Source organism: Echiichthys vipera (genome assembly GCF_963691815.1).
Source record: "Echiichthys vipera genome assembly, chromosome: 11".
NCBI classification, from domain to species: domain Eukaryota; kingdom Metazoa; phylum Chordata; class Actinopteri; order Perciformes; family Trachinidae; genus Echiichthys; species Echiichthys vipera.
Genome location: NC_139836.1, coordinates 3,713,684 through 3,728,943, shown reverse-complemented (window position 1 = coordinate 3,728,943; position 15,260 = coordinate 3,713,684). Strand labels below are relative to the sequence as shown.

The 15,260-nt window shown below is 47.6% G+C and overlaps 1 protein-coding gene across 3 annotated transcripts in view; it reads left to right on the top strand.

Annotated features, from left to right (window-relative positions):
- cul9 (cullin 9) overlaps positions 1-15,260 on the top strand; it is a gene marked incomplete at its 5' end in the record, with an annotated part of 45,970 nt that overhangs the window by 8,002 nt on the left and 22,708 nt on the right. For all 3 annotated transcript variants that reach the window (XM_083923081.1, XM_083923080.1, XM_083923079.1), the window contains 16 exons: positions 2,068-2,222; positions 3,489-4,124; positions 5,827-5,968; positions 6,476-6,666; positions 6,808-7,012; positions 8,010-8,237; positions 9,293-9,491; positions 10,400-10,601; positions 11,397-11,587; positions 11,671-11,867; positions 12,772-12,920; positions 13,011-13,096; positions 13,192-13,297; positions 14,241-14,468; positions 14,582-14,672; positions 14,771-14,942. In XM_083923081.1, coding sequence (XP_083779207.1) covers positions 2,068-2,222; positions 3,489-4,124; positions 5,827-5,968; positions 6,476-6,666; positions 6,808-7,012; positions 8,010-8,237; positions 9,293-9,491; positions 10,400-10,601; positions 11,397-11,587; positions 11,671-11,867; positions 12,772-12,920; positions 13,011-13,096; positions 13,192-13,297; positions 14,241-14,468; positions 14,582-14,672; positions 14,771-14,942 — 3,178 coding nt within the window. The remainder of the gene's footprint in view (positions 1-2,067; positions 2,223-3,488; positions 4,125-5,826; positions 5,969-6,475; positions 6,667-6,807; positions 7,013-8,009; positions 8,238-9,292; positions 9,492-10,399; positions 10,602-11,396; positions 11,588-11,670; positions 11,868-12,771; positions 12,921-13,010; positions 13,097-13,191; positions 13,298-14,240; positions 14,469-14,581; positions 14,673-14,770; positions 14,943-15,260) is intronic.

The following is a 15,260-nucleotide window of genomic DNA, read 5'->3' as shown; positions in this document are numbered from 1 at the left end:
TGGATGGATGGATGGATGGATAAATGATTGTTCGGGTTAGGGTGAGGGTTATCTCAGGTTAGGGTTAGGGTAATCTCAGGTTAGGGTTATCTCAGGTTAGGGTTAGGGTAATCTCAGGTAAGGGTAATCTCAGGTTAGAGTTATCTCAGGTTAGGGTTAGGGTTATCTCAGGTTAGGGTTAGGGTAATCTCAGGTTAAGGTTAGGGTAATCTCAGGTTAGGGTTATCTCAGGTTAGGGTTAGGGTTATCTCAGGTTAGGGTTAGGGTAATCTCAGGTTAAGGTTAGGGTAATCTCAGGTTAGGGTTATCCCAGGTTAGGGTTAGGGTTATCTCAGGTAAGGGTTAGGGTTATCTCAGGTTAAGATAATCTCAGGTTAGGGTGAGGGTAATCTCAGGTTAGGGTAATCTCAGGTTAGGGTAATCTCAGGTTAGGGTTATCTCAGGTCATTTCAGGCAGAAGCGGCGTCGATCATCTGGGTATTTTTGGACGTGGAAACTTCTGAGTAACTTTGATGGGAACGGACGTGTCTCCCCTTTACACATCAATGACTCAGACTGGCGAGGACTGTCTCGTCTCTACCAGGAAATGATGTCATCGCCGCCACCACCGAGGAGGCTTTGTTTTCCTTTGTGGGTGTCTTGGCAACCAGGAGATGAGGAATCCGACGTTCAGTTGAATCGAACAGCAGTTTTGAGCTCTAAAACAGGAAGTTCTCTTCCCATTCATTCGGTTTTGAGCTGTGACTCAGCGCCACGCCCTGCAGTCTCTGCTGAGGGAAAAGTGAAGCCACGAGGCTCAGCCGGGGGGGGGGGGGCGTTTACTGTGAAATGAAACTACTCGCACTATTTCCTACATTAACCACTGAAACACTGAGCTCAGTTCTCTTTCTCCTGTTTAGTGTCTCTCACCGTGTAGATCTTAAAACAATTAGTGTTATTTTTAAAGTTTCTTCTTCTTCTTCTTCTTCTTCTTCTTCTTCTTCATCTTCATCTTCTTCTTCTTCTTCTTCCTCTTCATCTTCATCTTCATCTTCTTCTCCTTCCTCCTCTTCTTGTTCCTCTTCTCCTTCTTCCTCTTCTTCCTCTCCCTCCTCTCCTTCTTCCTCTTCTCCTTCTCCTTGTCTTTCCTCCTCTTCTTCTTCCTCTTCTTCCTCTCCCTCTTCCTCTTCTCCTTCTTCCTCTTCTCCTTCTCCTTCTTCCTCCTCTTCTCCGTCCTCTTCTTCCTCTCCTTCTTCTTCTTTCTCCTCTTCTTCCCCTTCTCCCTCTTCCTCTCCTTCCTCTCCTTCCTCTCCTTCTTGTTCTTCTTCTTCCTCTTCTTCTTCTTCTTCTTCTTCTTCTTCTTCTTCAGATCAGTAGAGTGAGAAAACATGAGCATGGACGTCCGACGAATGAAATCTAACACTAACTTCCAGGACTCTCACTGCAGTTTAATGAAGCCTGTTACAGTTTCACCCTTAAAGTGTCATTCTGTTGTAAAATCGTCCCCTGGTCTTTTTCGGCACTTACATAAATCATATAAACCACCGAGACAGTTTTTTCATGTAGGAACAATTAACGGAGAAATCCAGGAGAGTCGCTAACAGCCGGATGTGGCTAACAGTGATTAGCTCGGGGCAGTACGGTGAAGGCATTCAAAGGTCTGCTCAAAATAACAGCAAACCTCTGCAGCAGCATGAGAAGAGACATATTGTCATTTATGTCTCTACATTGCATTTACAATTCTCCTTCTGCTCTCTGTAGAGACTTTGGATTTCAGATAACTCCCGATTGGAGATTCACTTGTTCAAAATATTGTTTGTTAAATTGTTTGGGATGGACATGAAACTGAAACAGGAAATTTATGAGTGAAGATGTTGATGTTGAGGTCATAAATGACTTTAAATGCTTCACGGCGTTCCCCCACCTGTGCAGTTCTTCTCAGGCTTTTTGTGTCGATGATACATGTGTCTGTTTAGTTTCAGCGCTGCTCCTCTAGGGGGCGCTCTCGTTCTCTCAGAGCAAAATGAGCAGCGTCTTTCAAATGTGTCCTCCCGTCTCTGACTCCGCGTCGTCTTGTTCCCTCTGCAGGAAGTCGGGCGTACGTCCTGCTGTCTCTCAGTCAGCAGGACGGCATCGAGCAGCACATGGACTTTGATAACCGCTACACTCTGCTGGAGCTGTTCGCTGAGACCACGTCCTCAGAGGAGCACGGCATCTCCTTCGAAGGGATTCACCTGCCGCAGGTGCACACACACACACACACACACATACATCTGATGACATCATTTTGGTATTTTTGACCATTTTCTTTTACTTTATTATCTCAAATGCACATTAACAGGCAATTAACGACACAAGCGAGAACAAAAAACATCTTGAGATTGGGTCTCACCGTGACACATAGAAAGCACTGTAAAGGGTATAGCACACAAATGATAAATGTTATATTTACAGTATAACACAGGTGTGTAAGAGATAAAGATTAAAGTTGGTACAACTCTCCGCTGTCTGGCCACGGGAAAAATCAGACGATCTTGGCGTCTCTCAGCTGTGGTCAGGACGGTTTTGCTTCAGACGATAAATGTCCCATCCAGACACAGAGTGCTGCAGTTCATTTACTTCCACATTGAAGCGTTTCTGTCATAAACTCACTCTTAAGGACTCATTCACTCTCAGCCAATCACTGTGGGCACAGAAGGGATGAACATGATGGCGAGGTCGACCCCGCCCTCTGGTCGCATCTCAGGAGTCCGTCCCGCTCCTTAGGAAAAGTTGGTCTCAGACTTTGGGAACAGGTTTGAAGAAATGACTCTGAACTAAGGGCGCGCTCTCACTGTCCACCCGTACCGTGCCCCAGGACGTTTCACGCCTAAAGTCTAGTTCCTTTGACCAGTGTGAAGAAGGAGGGACCATGCGCGGACATTTAAAACAATGGCGGTGAAAGGTTCACGTTGGTGTGATGTGGAGGTGGAGTGTTTACTGCAGATTTGGTCGATGAGTGTGATGTGGAGGTGGAGTGTTTACTGCAGATTTGGTCGATGAAAAGATTCAAAAACAGTCGACAAGACGCACAAAAACTCCGAGGTCTACGGAAAGATCTGGAAACAAAGCCACGCATCGCCATGACGTCATCAATGCGTGTGACGTGTTACGGCGTGATGACGTATAGGCAGCAAGAAGCATTCTCCGAGGCCCAGGTAGTGTGAGTACAAACGGGCCTGGAGGGGGGGACAAGGACCCTAAAGCACGGGGCACGGGACGGAGGCACAGTGGGAGTGCGCACTAAGAACTTGATAATAAGATAAATAGTCTTGTGAATACGGCCCCTGCAGTGCGACCCGATAATTCTGCCAGTTTTATTGTATTTTACTGTTTTGTTGGCAAACTTTAGATTAGTTTTTTTAAAGCTTTTTGATCGTTAAGACTACGATATAAAAGCTCCAGTTTTAAGGTGCCAAACAAATGAAGTGAGTATTAGTGTTGATTGTGTTGTTGCTGTCTGTGCTCAGATTCCTGGGAAGCTGCTGTTCTCCCTGGTGAAGCGTTACCTGTGCGTGACGTCACTGATGGACAAACTCAACACGGCGGGGGCCGAGTCTAACTCTGACAGGCAGGACGCCAGCCCCTCCCCCGCCTCCTCCTCCTCCAGCACCGCCCACCAGGCTGAGCACCTCCGCGTCCAGCGAGAGTTCGACTTCACCATGGCCATGGCCAACCTTATCTCAGAGCTGGTCCGCGTGATGGGCTGGGACCGGAACCGCCAGCATCCCGACGGCTCCGCCCACCGCCCGGGGGGAGACGGGACCTGTGTGGATGAAGTGGGGGAGGAGACGTCCCGCCCCGTCCTCAGGTCCATCTTCCAGCCTCGTTTCTGCGCCTCCCCCGTCGTGCTCACCACCACCTCTGCTATATCTGCTCCTGTCGTTGCCGCCACCGCCGCCGCAGCAGCCACGCCACCGAAGAAGAAGACAGGAAACGGATACAAAACCCGCTCAGACTTCGCCAGCCGCTCCGCCTACGTGGAGTACGTCCAGGACAACCTGAAGAGTGGCATGATGGCCCGCATGCTGGAGGACTACGAGGAGGTGAGCGCCGGCGACGAAGGAGAGTTTCGCTACAGCAACGACGGCTCGCCACCCGTTCAGGTGAGAAAACGCAGCATTGGTACAAACTGGTTTAAGCGGTTTGGTGACACAATAAGACGCAACACATGTAAACATTAGATCTGCTACACACTAATCTAATGATGTGCTCGTTATCAAGCAGCTGAAGCTCGTAACAGGTTTGAAAATCGTTAGACTCAAGTGTGTGAGAGGAACCTAAAACATGCAGGACAGTGGCTCTCCAGGAGCTGGATTGGGCAGCCCTGCCTAACACCATGGGGTCCACTGGAAGCTGTACTACAGGGGCGGGACTTACTGTACCAGCCCTATAGGGGCTAACACTGATATGAATGTGAATTTAAGAATTTTAGAAAAAGTAAATAAGGACGTGTTAATAATATTATTTCAGCATTGACGTCATTAATCAGATGAGACATGTCAGGTCTCAGAGTTATAAAAACTCACTCTCTGCAGAACGTCTCTCCTGGTTGTTTTTCGTCAGTTGAAGTCGACCATAATCACCTTTTTTAATTTATCACTTAAGCCCAGTTCAGACCAAAGATTCGCAACGCAACTGTTTTTCGAACGAGTGAGTGAGTGAGTGAGTGAGTGAGTGAGTGAGTGAGTGAGTGAGTGAGTGAGTGAGTGAGTGAGTGAGTGAGTGAGTGAGTGAGTGAGTGAGTGAGTGAGTGAGTGAGTGAGTGAGTGAGTGAGTGAGTGAGTGAGTGAGTGAGTGAGTGAGTGAGTGAGTGAGTGAGTGAGTGAGTGAGTGAGTGAGTGAGTGAGTGAGTGAGTGAGTGAGTGAGTGAGTGAGTGAGTGAGTGAGTGAGTGAGTGAGTGAGTGAGTGAGTGAGTGAGTGAGTGAGTGAGTGAGTGAGTGAGTGAGTGAGTGAGTGAGTGAGTGAGTGAGTGAGTGAGTGAGTGAGTGAGTGAGTGAGTGAGTGAGTGAGTGAGTGAGTGAGTGAGTGAGTGAGTGAGTGAGTGAGTGAGTGAGTGAGTGAGTGAGTGAGTGAGTGAGTGAGTGAGTGAGTGAGTGAGTGAGTGAGTGAGTGAGTGAGTGAGTGAGTGAGTGAGTGAGTGAGTGAGTGAGTGAGTGAGTGAGTGAGTGAGTGAGTGAGTGAGTGAGTGAGTGAGTGAGTGAGTGAGTGAGTGAGTGAGTGAGTGAGTGAGTGAGTGAGTGAGTGAGTGAGTGAGTGAGTGAGTGAGTGAGTGAGTGAGTGAGTGAGTGAGTGAGTGAGTGAGTGAGTGAGTGAGTGAGTGAGTGAGTGAGTGAGTGAGTGAGTGAGTGAGTGAGTGAGTGAGTGAGTGAGTGAGTGAGTGAGTGAGTGAGTGAGTGAGTGAGTGAGTGAGTGAGTGAGTGAGTGAGTGAGTGAGTGAGTGAGTGAGTGAGTGAGTGACACAGTCATCCAGAACAAAGCAGTGAATCAGGGAAATAAAACGCTATTTTCTCTGTTTCATCTCTATAGAAATGCAGCGGTAGAAAGTATCTCACTGTCTCCGTCCTCGTTTATATTTTATACTGCTACAAATTATATCCAGCTACTAAAACAGGCCTGAAAAGTCTCGCCTCGTCGCATTGGTCTGAACGGCCACGTTTCAGAACACTGCAGTCCCGAACACTGCAAGTAGTAGTTTCAACTCGTTGCGAATCTTTGGTCTGAACTGGGCTTTAGACTTGAGCATGGCAGCAGTTTGGATCGTGTAGTAACAGACCCTGATTGCGTGTGTCTGTGTGTGTGTTCAGGTGTTTTGGAACTCCCTGTCCAGGACGTATTGGGTCCACTGGCACATGGTGGAGATACTGGGCAGCGGCAGCAGCAGTCAGGCTGAGAAGGATACGCAGGAGAAGGCTTCCACGCTGACGGAGACGCTCAAACTCTCTGCTGGTAAGTTCTCCGTAGGTGTTTTCACGCCGGACAGCAAGACGGTAATGTGTCCGCCCTTTTTTGCGGCCTGGTCTGCACATTCAGACAGTTACCCATACTGGTACGATGTAAATAGAGTTGATGCGGCTCGGCGGCACAGGCGTGACTTGGGTGAAGGTGTCGATGACGTGGACTGTTGTGCGACCCACAGCTGGGAGTTTTAAAAGCAGGAAACAGCTGATCACAGAAACCAGAGATGGCAAAATATGGACCGTCGTGATGAGCGAATGGAAAATCTGTGAAATCCGTGAGACGCAGGTCCTCACCGCAGAGTGGTTAGAGCGGACGCCTCATGTAAAGAGGCCGAAGGTTCTCGAGGTAGAAGCTGCGGGTTCGACTCCGACCTGCGGCCCTTTGCTGCATCTCCCCCCCTCTCTCTCACCCCATTTCCTGTCTGTCCTTTTATAATAAAGGCTCGAAAAATAATCTTTAACTACTGTTTCTTTTTTCCTTCTTCTGCTCCTTCAGTGAGTCAGACGTTCTTCTCGAAGCCCCCCGGGGGTCTCTACTCTCTGCCGTACCTGTCGGAGGGTCTGCAGAGGGAGCCGCAGGCCTTGAGTCGGGCCGAGTGGTGGGAGATCCTCTTCTTCATCAAGAAACTGGAGCTCAAACAGCAGCAGGAGGTCAACAGCGTCCTCCTGCAGAGCCTCGAGGACCAGGTGAGAAACACACACACCAGAGAGCATGCTGGGAAAACTGAGGCTCGTTCCAGTCCAAAGTATTTGTCAGGAGAACATGGAAAAACATAATTCAGGTTAAAATTCACAGTAAAAACTTTTGTCTGTCTGTCTGTCCTGCAGGAGGCGGAGCTGGACGACGCGTCTCTGATCGGTCTGTCCGTCCCCGGAGACGTGGCCAAGAAGCTGATCCACTACCTGAAGCAGAATCTGCCGTCGTCGTGTCTGAGTGACCTGCTGTTCTCTCACACCTTCTCCAAACACTACCTGAGGAGAGGAGGAGGAGGAGGAGGAGGAGGAGGAACTCTGGAGGACGAAGAGCTGCTGGGTGAGGACACAAAGAGACATCTCTGTTTATCAAACAGCGAGGACGCAAAGGCCGCCTTTGTCATATGAACTCCCAGACGTCTTTCGAAGTTTCTCTTGTGCGGCACACAACAGTCATGGCCGAAAGAACGAGGTCGCGGGTTCAAGCGGCCGAAATGTGTTTCCTCAGGAGGGGGGCTGGAGTCTCCCTTAGAGAGAGGGGGAGAAGTTCAGCATCCGTGAGGAACTCGGAGTAGAGCCGCTGCTCCTTTGCGTTGAAAGGAGCCAGTTGAGGTGGTTCAGGATCATCTGGTAAGGATGAACCCTGGGCGCCTCCCTAGGGAGGTGTTCCAGACACGTCCAGCTGGGAGGAGGCCTCGGGGAAGACCCAGGACCAGGTGGAGAGATTAGATCTCCACACTGGCCTGGGAACGCCTCAGGATCCCCCAGTTAGAGCTGGTTAATGTGGCCCGGGAAAGGGAAGTTTGGTGTCCCCTGCTGGAGCTTCTGCCCCCACGAGCCGACCCCGGATAAGCGGATGAAGATGAGATGAGATGAGATGAGCACACAACAGGCGTTCTCACTCACTGGAAACACTGCGTTTGGTTTAGGCGAGGGGTGAGAGCGGGAAGGAGGCAGAACATGACGCGATTCACACCGTAGTCACGTAGCCCGTTCATAATTCTCCCGCCGGTACTTGAATTTATCTGACCATTTTGGGGTCAGTCCTTACTGACAGAGGCTCCTGAATCTCGCCGTTTCTCCAGTTAAGAATAAAGCACACACGCAAAAACATAATCAGATTTTTTTTTTTTTAAATTAAAAACGGCTATCCGAAAATGAAAATCGAACACCTACCCAACAAAGGAATGTCTGAATATTCGGGTCCAGCTGTACGTTACACTGGGAGGGCAAAGTCTGCATCCTCACAGCTCCTGCGGGTAAATGTCTGGACAAGTTCAGGGTTGCAGTGAAGCATCTCCGTTTCTATAAGACCTGTCTGTGTTTTTGTTTTCCAGCTGGAAGCTCTGTGGGTTCGTCCAGCCAGGGAGGAGGTGGAGGAGGAGGAGGAGGGGGACAGAACTCTTCATCTTCAACCTCCTCTTCCTCAGCGATGGGCTCCGTCTCAAAGAAAGCAAAGAAGGAACTTCCTGCAGATTCGGACGGCGGCAGCCCGGAGACAGAGGACGAGCTGCCTTTGGAGGACGAGAGCAAATACCCCGACGACCTGGAGGACAAGATGAAAGGTGGGGGGACGGCTGTCCTGAGGGGGGCGCCGTAGCAACCAGTTCAAAAACTGAAGAGTAATTAAAAACCAGGACCTTTTGTTGTTCCAGAATCTTTAACCCTCTGTAACCTGGAGGAAGTGACGTCACACTGAATGTCAAAAACGTCACCAACCGTCACCAAAAGCCCACCTTATTCTAGCAAAAGAACATTTTTAAACGTTAATGTCAATTTCAATTTATGTCACATTTTGACACTGAATTAATGCATACCGTATTTTCCGCACTATAAGGTGCACCTTCAATGAACGTCTTATTTTGAAACTTTTTTCATATATAAGGCGCTCCGCATTATAAGGAGCATAGAACAGACGCTACAGTCGAGGCTGGGGTCACGTTCTGCATCCATTAGATGGAGCTGCGCTAAAGGGAACGTCAACAAAACAGTCAGGGGAGGTCGTCTTGTTGCTTCCTCCACTTCAGCACCATTGATTGGTTCATGTTCAACTCTCTGGCTGCTGCTCTATTCCCGTGTTCTCCTGCGTGACTAATGGCCTTGAGTGTAAACTCTGCGTCGTAAGCGTGTCTCTTAACAGGAGCCATTTTGGGCTCTTTACACAAACACACACATGGAAATGAAACGGCACGCTTCACGCAGTCGTATATCTCAACATGCACCGCGCGTTACTTCTTCTACGGGGGAAAATAGAGTCGGCGGCTGCTCACCGTAGTTGGAGACCTGTTGTGGCTCAATATTGGTCCATATATAAGGAGCACCGGGTTATAAGGCGCACTGACGGCTTTTGAGACATTTTAAGGTGTTTAGGTGCAACTTATAGGGCGGAAAATACGGTACATGTATTTTTATAAGATTTTTTGTCACATTTATTGGCATATTAATTAGTAAGTTATAAGTTGATTGTGTTTATTTTGGAGGTTCTGTCCTCCATACTCCCAGAGTCGACTTTACTGAACAGAAATAATAAAAAAAATTAAGTTTCTGTTCAAATTCAGGTTCAGCCGTGAACATCAGGAAATATGTCTGTGTTGTTATGGTAACGCTGTGGTCTCTGCAGTGTTCAACAACCCGCGGGTCCAGGGGAAGAAGACGGTGTTGGAGAAGTTGGGGGAGGTGGTGGACATCCTGAAGAAGGGGTCGCCGGGCTCGGACCAGGCCCAGCAGCTGGCCGCCGTCCTCTTCCTCACCAGGCTGCTGGAGGAGAAGGGCGCCCAGGAGAAGAACTCCATGAGGAGCGACTCCACGCAGACCATACGGTGAGAAACCATCACAAACATGCACGCACGCACACACGCACGGGCCTTATCTGTGCTCCAGGAAATACACAGAGCCGGCGGTGCGTTCAGGGAACTGGTTCTGTGAGCTGTGAGCCGCATTGAACAAGAACATTAATGTAGAAATATTTCGAGAAATGACAAAATAAAAGCAAATGCAGAAAACCAAAAAAGGAAATAAATGGATAAAAAATAGATTAATTTAGAAAACTTAAAAATAATAGAATCATTTGTAATTATTCAATATAAATATGCACAGAAATGAACGAACATACTTATGATTATTCTTTTATACTTTGTTATTTAGTGGTTTTTATACGTCCACATCTATTATTATTTTAGTTTTTTTTATATAGTATATTTTAATAATTCATTTTCTTTATTACAGGTTAATTATTTTTTATCTCCCGTGACTCCGTGTGAAACGGCCACGAGGAGGAAAAAGTAAAACAGATTTTATTAAAACAAGGAAAGATTTGGCCGCCCCCTCGCTCTGACGTCTCTCCGTTAACTGCATGTATATAGGTCCTGTTTGTGCATGTGTGTGCGTGTGTGTGTGTGTGTGTGCGTGCGTGTGTGTGCGTGTGTGTGTGTGTGCGTGCGTGTGTGTGTGTGTAACCTGTATAGTAAGAGTGAAAAAATGAATTTTCCCCTTGCAGGATTAATAAAGTAAATCTTCTTCTTATTTTAAATCCACTCTTTGTGTTCGTCACAGCGTCCACAGTAATTGGAGAACAATGTTCACAGTGTTGATGCCGGCTGCTCCAGATGATTTATTGTTATTGAGAGCGAGAGCGACAGTTTCTGGACTTTCTGTTGAGTATCTGTAAGAAAGCGATCGTCCACGGTTCAGATGTTTAATCCTGTCGTGTCTGTTTTTCCTGCGTCAGGGACAAAGTCCTGAAGCTGCTGGTGGAGCTGCTGAGCTCGTCCTCTAAAGACCTGGTCACCAGCACGCTGAGACTCACTCGCCTCCTCATGATGAAGTACGAGTGGAGGGTTTCCTTCGCCACAGAGGGCGGAGTCAAAGCCGTCCTGTCCTGCATGCAGGAGTTCTCCGCCGTCACTCACGTCCAGCAGCTGGCGCTCTCGGTGAGAGACGCCCCTCTACTTAATCTGCTTAAAGTGTAATTCAAGCGTAAAATCATCCAATGGTCTTTTATTCAGCTCTTACAAACTTCAAATAAACCATCAAGACAGTTTTTTAGTGTATAAACTATTAACGGAGAAATCCAGGAGAGTGGCTAACAGCCGGACGTGGCTAACAGTGATTAGCTCGGGGCAGTACAGTGAACGCATTCAAAGGTCTTTTTTAACCACTAATGCTGCTGAAAATAACAGCAAACCTCTGCAGCAGCATGAGAAGAGTCCCTACACACAAAACAAAGCACCAATGGGCTCCTTCCTTTGGAATTGACTTTAATCCACTTGAATGGACTTTACTATGAGAGGAGCTGGTACAGGGGCCAGCAGGTAAGTCTTTAAAACACTCTTTTAATAAACTCTGGCTTCACTAACTACGCTGTTGCTGCTTTGTGTGTAGGGACTCTTCTCATGCTGCTGCAGAGGTTTGCTGTTATTTTCAGCAGTATTAGTGGTTAAAAAAGACCTTTGAATGCCTTCACCATGCTGCCCCGAGCTAATCACTGTTAGCCACGTCCAGCTGTTAGCCACTCTCCTGGATTTCTCCGTTAATAGGTCATACATGTCATGTTGTTCATACTGTCTCGATGGTTTGTTTGATGAATGTTAAGTGCCGAAAAAGACCCTGGGATGATTTTGCGCTGGAATTATAGTTTAAAGCTCATTTCGTCCTAATGTGTGCAGTTGTTTTAGAGAAATCACTATAACTGTGTATAACTGTGTTGTTGTTTGACTTCCTGTCAGACTCTGAAGGTCATCACCGGAGCCGGTAAACCAGAACACCACGTCGTCGGCAGCATCCTCCCGCTCTCCGAATCCGGCGCTCAGATGATGTTGGAGATCTTCGCCAGCATCGGCTCGGCCACGCCCGAGGGCTCCAAGGGCCTGCTGGGAGCCGTGCCTGCCGCCATCGACCTCATGCTGCAGACGAAAGGGTAAAAACGCCGGCCGCAGGTTCAGGTTTGACTCTCCTCTGATCACCCGCCGCCTGTTATTGATTACCGGTCCTCTCGTGCAGCTGCATGCTGTCGGTGCGTAACGGCCTGCTGGTCGTCATCATGCTCATCTCCAAACACAAGAACCTGGCGGAGCAGCTGGTGGCCGCCGACGTCACCGCCGTCCTCAAGAAATGCCTGAGTCTGTCCAAAGCCGAGAGCATGCTCGCCATCATCGCCCTCAACCACATCTCCGTGGTGCACAAGCTGGAGAGCAAAGGTAAACGCTCAGTCAGCGGCGTCTTTATGTTATTAAAGCGTCAAAAACAAAGACAAGAAATGAGTTAACGACACCAACAGGCCTCTGATATCAGCTGAGAACAACTGTGGGAACGTAACTGTGTCACCAGTCGGACGCCGTTTGCTGGTATTAGCCCTGTCCGGACGTATACGGTCTGCTGCACTTTCTTGCCTTTTCGTGTTGCTTTTACCGGGCGATCACCACCGAAGTGCAAGTAGAATAAATGTACACACTTCTAAGAATCTACAAGTGAAGTTTCATATTTGTACATTAGCATTTCCGTGTCAGATTAGTAAATGAAAGTGACGTTGATGAGAGAAAGCAGTAAGAACGTTGGGCGACGCTCAGCCTGAGCGGCTCAGGTGGTGGTTTACATTAAAAATGGAAATTAAGACGACTTTACGGTTTATTTTGGAGCTGTTAAAACATGGGCTTTTATTGTGAAGGACTGAGGTTTGGTCCTGGATGTTTGACAGCATCGATGTTAATGTGAACGACCAGCAGCTCCAGTGTTTACGGCGAGGAGATATAAAGGGTTAGCACACGGCTAGTTCACCGGTGTTAGCGTCTTTTTGACCACTCTGGTTCACACAAAGATAAATCAGGACGTTTAAAACAATATTTGGTTACAAAGAGAAGAAGCTAGACTTTAGTTCAACACCTTTAAACCATTACACCATCGTTTACATTTGTAGGTTAAACTGAGTTGATAGAATTTCGCCAGTTAAGTTCCGTTACTGCAGAAACAACGACTTCATCCGCGGAAAACCCTTTAAATGTCAACGTATTGTGCAAGAAAATGATCCGCGGACTCTTGCGGTGGTTGGGGGGGTACGCTGTGAAGCACCGTGGTATAAAATCTCCGTGTGTCTCTCCGTCTCAGAGGGCCATGAGCAGCTGGACTTTAAGGACACGGAGGTCCAGACGTTGGTGGTGAGTCTGATGGAGCTGGGCGCCACCAAAGAGGTGATCCAGACTCTGGAGCAGCTGGTGTGTGACGACAACCCGCGGCCCGAGGAGGAGCGCAGCCAGGTACGCGCGCTCGAAACACCCATCAACTCATTGATAATGTTCTTATTCTTATTTATTGTGGCTCACAGTTCTGTCTTCTCGTCTGTGCAGGCGACGCACCGCGACACGATGCTCGATCTGGTTCGTGTGATGGAGCGGCACCGAGCCGACCGGGACGTGCTGCTCTCCACCCTCAGGTACCGACCCGACCTGTGACCTGTGACCTTTGACCCCTGTGATGCTGCTGCTGCTGCTGTCTGAGCTCGTCTGATTGGCTGCTTGTTTCCTGCAGGATCCTGAACAAGTTCCTGGACAGCTACCAGGAGGACGTGAGGCCGTGGCACGAGAGCATCGAGCCCTGCCTGTCCTCCATGGCCGTGTTCGTCAACGACAGAGAGGTCGGCAACGTTAGGGACGTTTCAAAGTTGGAAACATTCGATGGGAATTAAAGGGAATTTATGGGAATTAACAGGAATTTATGGGAATATTAAAGGGAATTTATGGGAATATTAAAGGGAATTTATGGGAATAAACAGGAATTTATGGGAATAAACAGGAATTAACAGGAATTTATGGGAATAAACGGGAATTTATGGGAATAAACAGGAATTTATGGGAATATACGGGAAATTATGGGAATTAAAGGGAATAAATGGGAATTTATTGGGAATAAATAGGAATTTATGGGAATAAATGGGATTTTAATGGGAAAACAGGAATTTACCAAATGGAAAGTTTGCCCTCATCAGGGATTTTAAATGTCGTTGGGGAAAATATGTTTTAGCGTAATCTTTTGCAAAAAAAGAATATCTGTGCTGTTCCTCTAGCGTAATAACTCCTTTTATTATCCTCCCAAAGCTTTAAATCACATGCACAACAACAATAATACATCTTTAAAAACGTAAATACTTTACTTCTAGAATATCTTAACACATACAAAACTTGACAAAGGTTAAAAATGAGCCTCTCAGTCACGGATGATTTCTACCTGATGTTTGAAGAGTTGTGGTCGGGAGAGGAGTAATATTTAACTCAACATTCAAGTTTTTGATGTTAAATTAAATAATCGATACTTGATAAAGTTCTACTTACAAATAAAACTGTTTCAATGTTTTTTAATTGTATTCGACATCAAAACAAAATGTTAATATTTATGTTTGGATTTGATCCAGTTCGTTTAAATCTCCCCTAATTCCCAGTTAACTCCCATAATTCCCGTGGAATGTTTCCAATTTGGAATATTTCCCAAATTCCCCGGCTTAACTGCCCCGTGGAAAGTTTCCCGCCCTTTGCGACCCTTCCTGCCATGCACGTTAACCTCCTGCGATTGGTTGTTTTTAGGTGGTCCAGCAGATAATCCGCTTCCTGTACCGGCTGGCGTCTCTGAACAAAGACTACGCGGTGGTGATGTGTCGCCTGGGCACCAAAGAGGCTCTGGCGAAGGCGCTGGACAAACACGGCACCAACCTGCTGCTGGTCACCGAGCTGCGGGACCTCGTCACCGACTGTGAGAAGTACGCCAGCCTCTACAAGAAGATGACCACCAGCGTCCTCGCCGGGTGTATCCAGGTAGGACGACACACACACACACACACACACACACACAGGGCGCTGAGACCCGTTGTTGTTCATTCCGTTCGTCGTGTAGCGCCTCACCAGGTGCACTTCCTGTTTCCTGTCAGATGGTGTTGGGTCAGATTGAGGAGCATCGGCGCAGCCACCAACCGATCAACATCCCCTTCTTTGACGTGTTCCTGAGGAATCTCTGCCAAGGTTGTGTTTATGTCATGGTTTATTTTTGTAAATGCAGTGATTTTAAACGTTTAAAAAGGAAAATGTGCTGTAACTGGTGTGACCGGTGCTGCGTTCAGGCTCCAGTGTGGAGCTGAAGGAGGACAAGTGCTGGGAGAAGGTGGAGGTTTCGTCCAATCATCATCGTGCGAACAAACTCACCGACAAGAACCCCAAAACCTACTGGGAGTCCAACGGCTGCACCGGCTCGCACTTCATCAACATCTACATGCACAAAGGAGTCGTCATCAGGTACAGGAGACGTATCCGCAGCATCAGCAGCATCGGCATCCCCGTGCTGCGGACGCTGTTCCTGACGGTGTCACGTCAAATAAGAACTAAGCAAACACAGAGCGAATAATAGGAAGGAATTAAACCACGGGACAATAAAACAATAAACATACATACTTATAAATACATAAATCAAATAAGAACTAAACACGGACTGAATAATAATAATAATAATATAATCACACAACAATAAAACTGAAAGGTGAGAAACACTGTCCCAACATGGTTGTATTAAAAGGAATGTGAAAACATTCAAATAAATAAAACTGTGTAAACTAG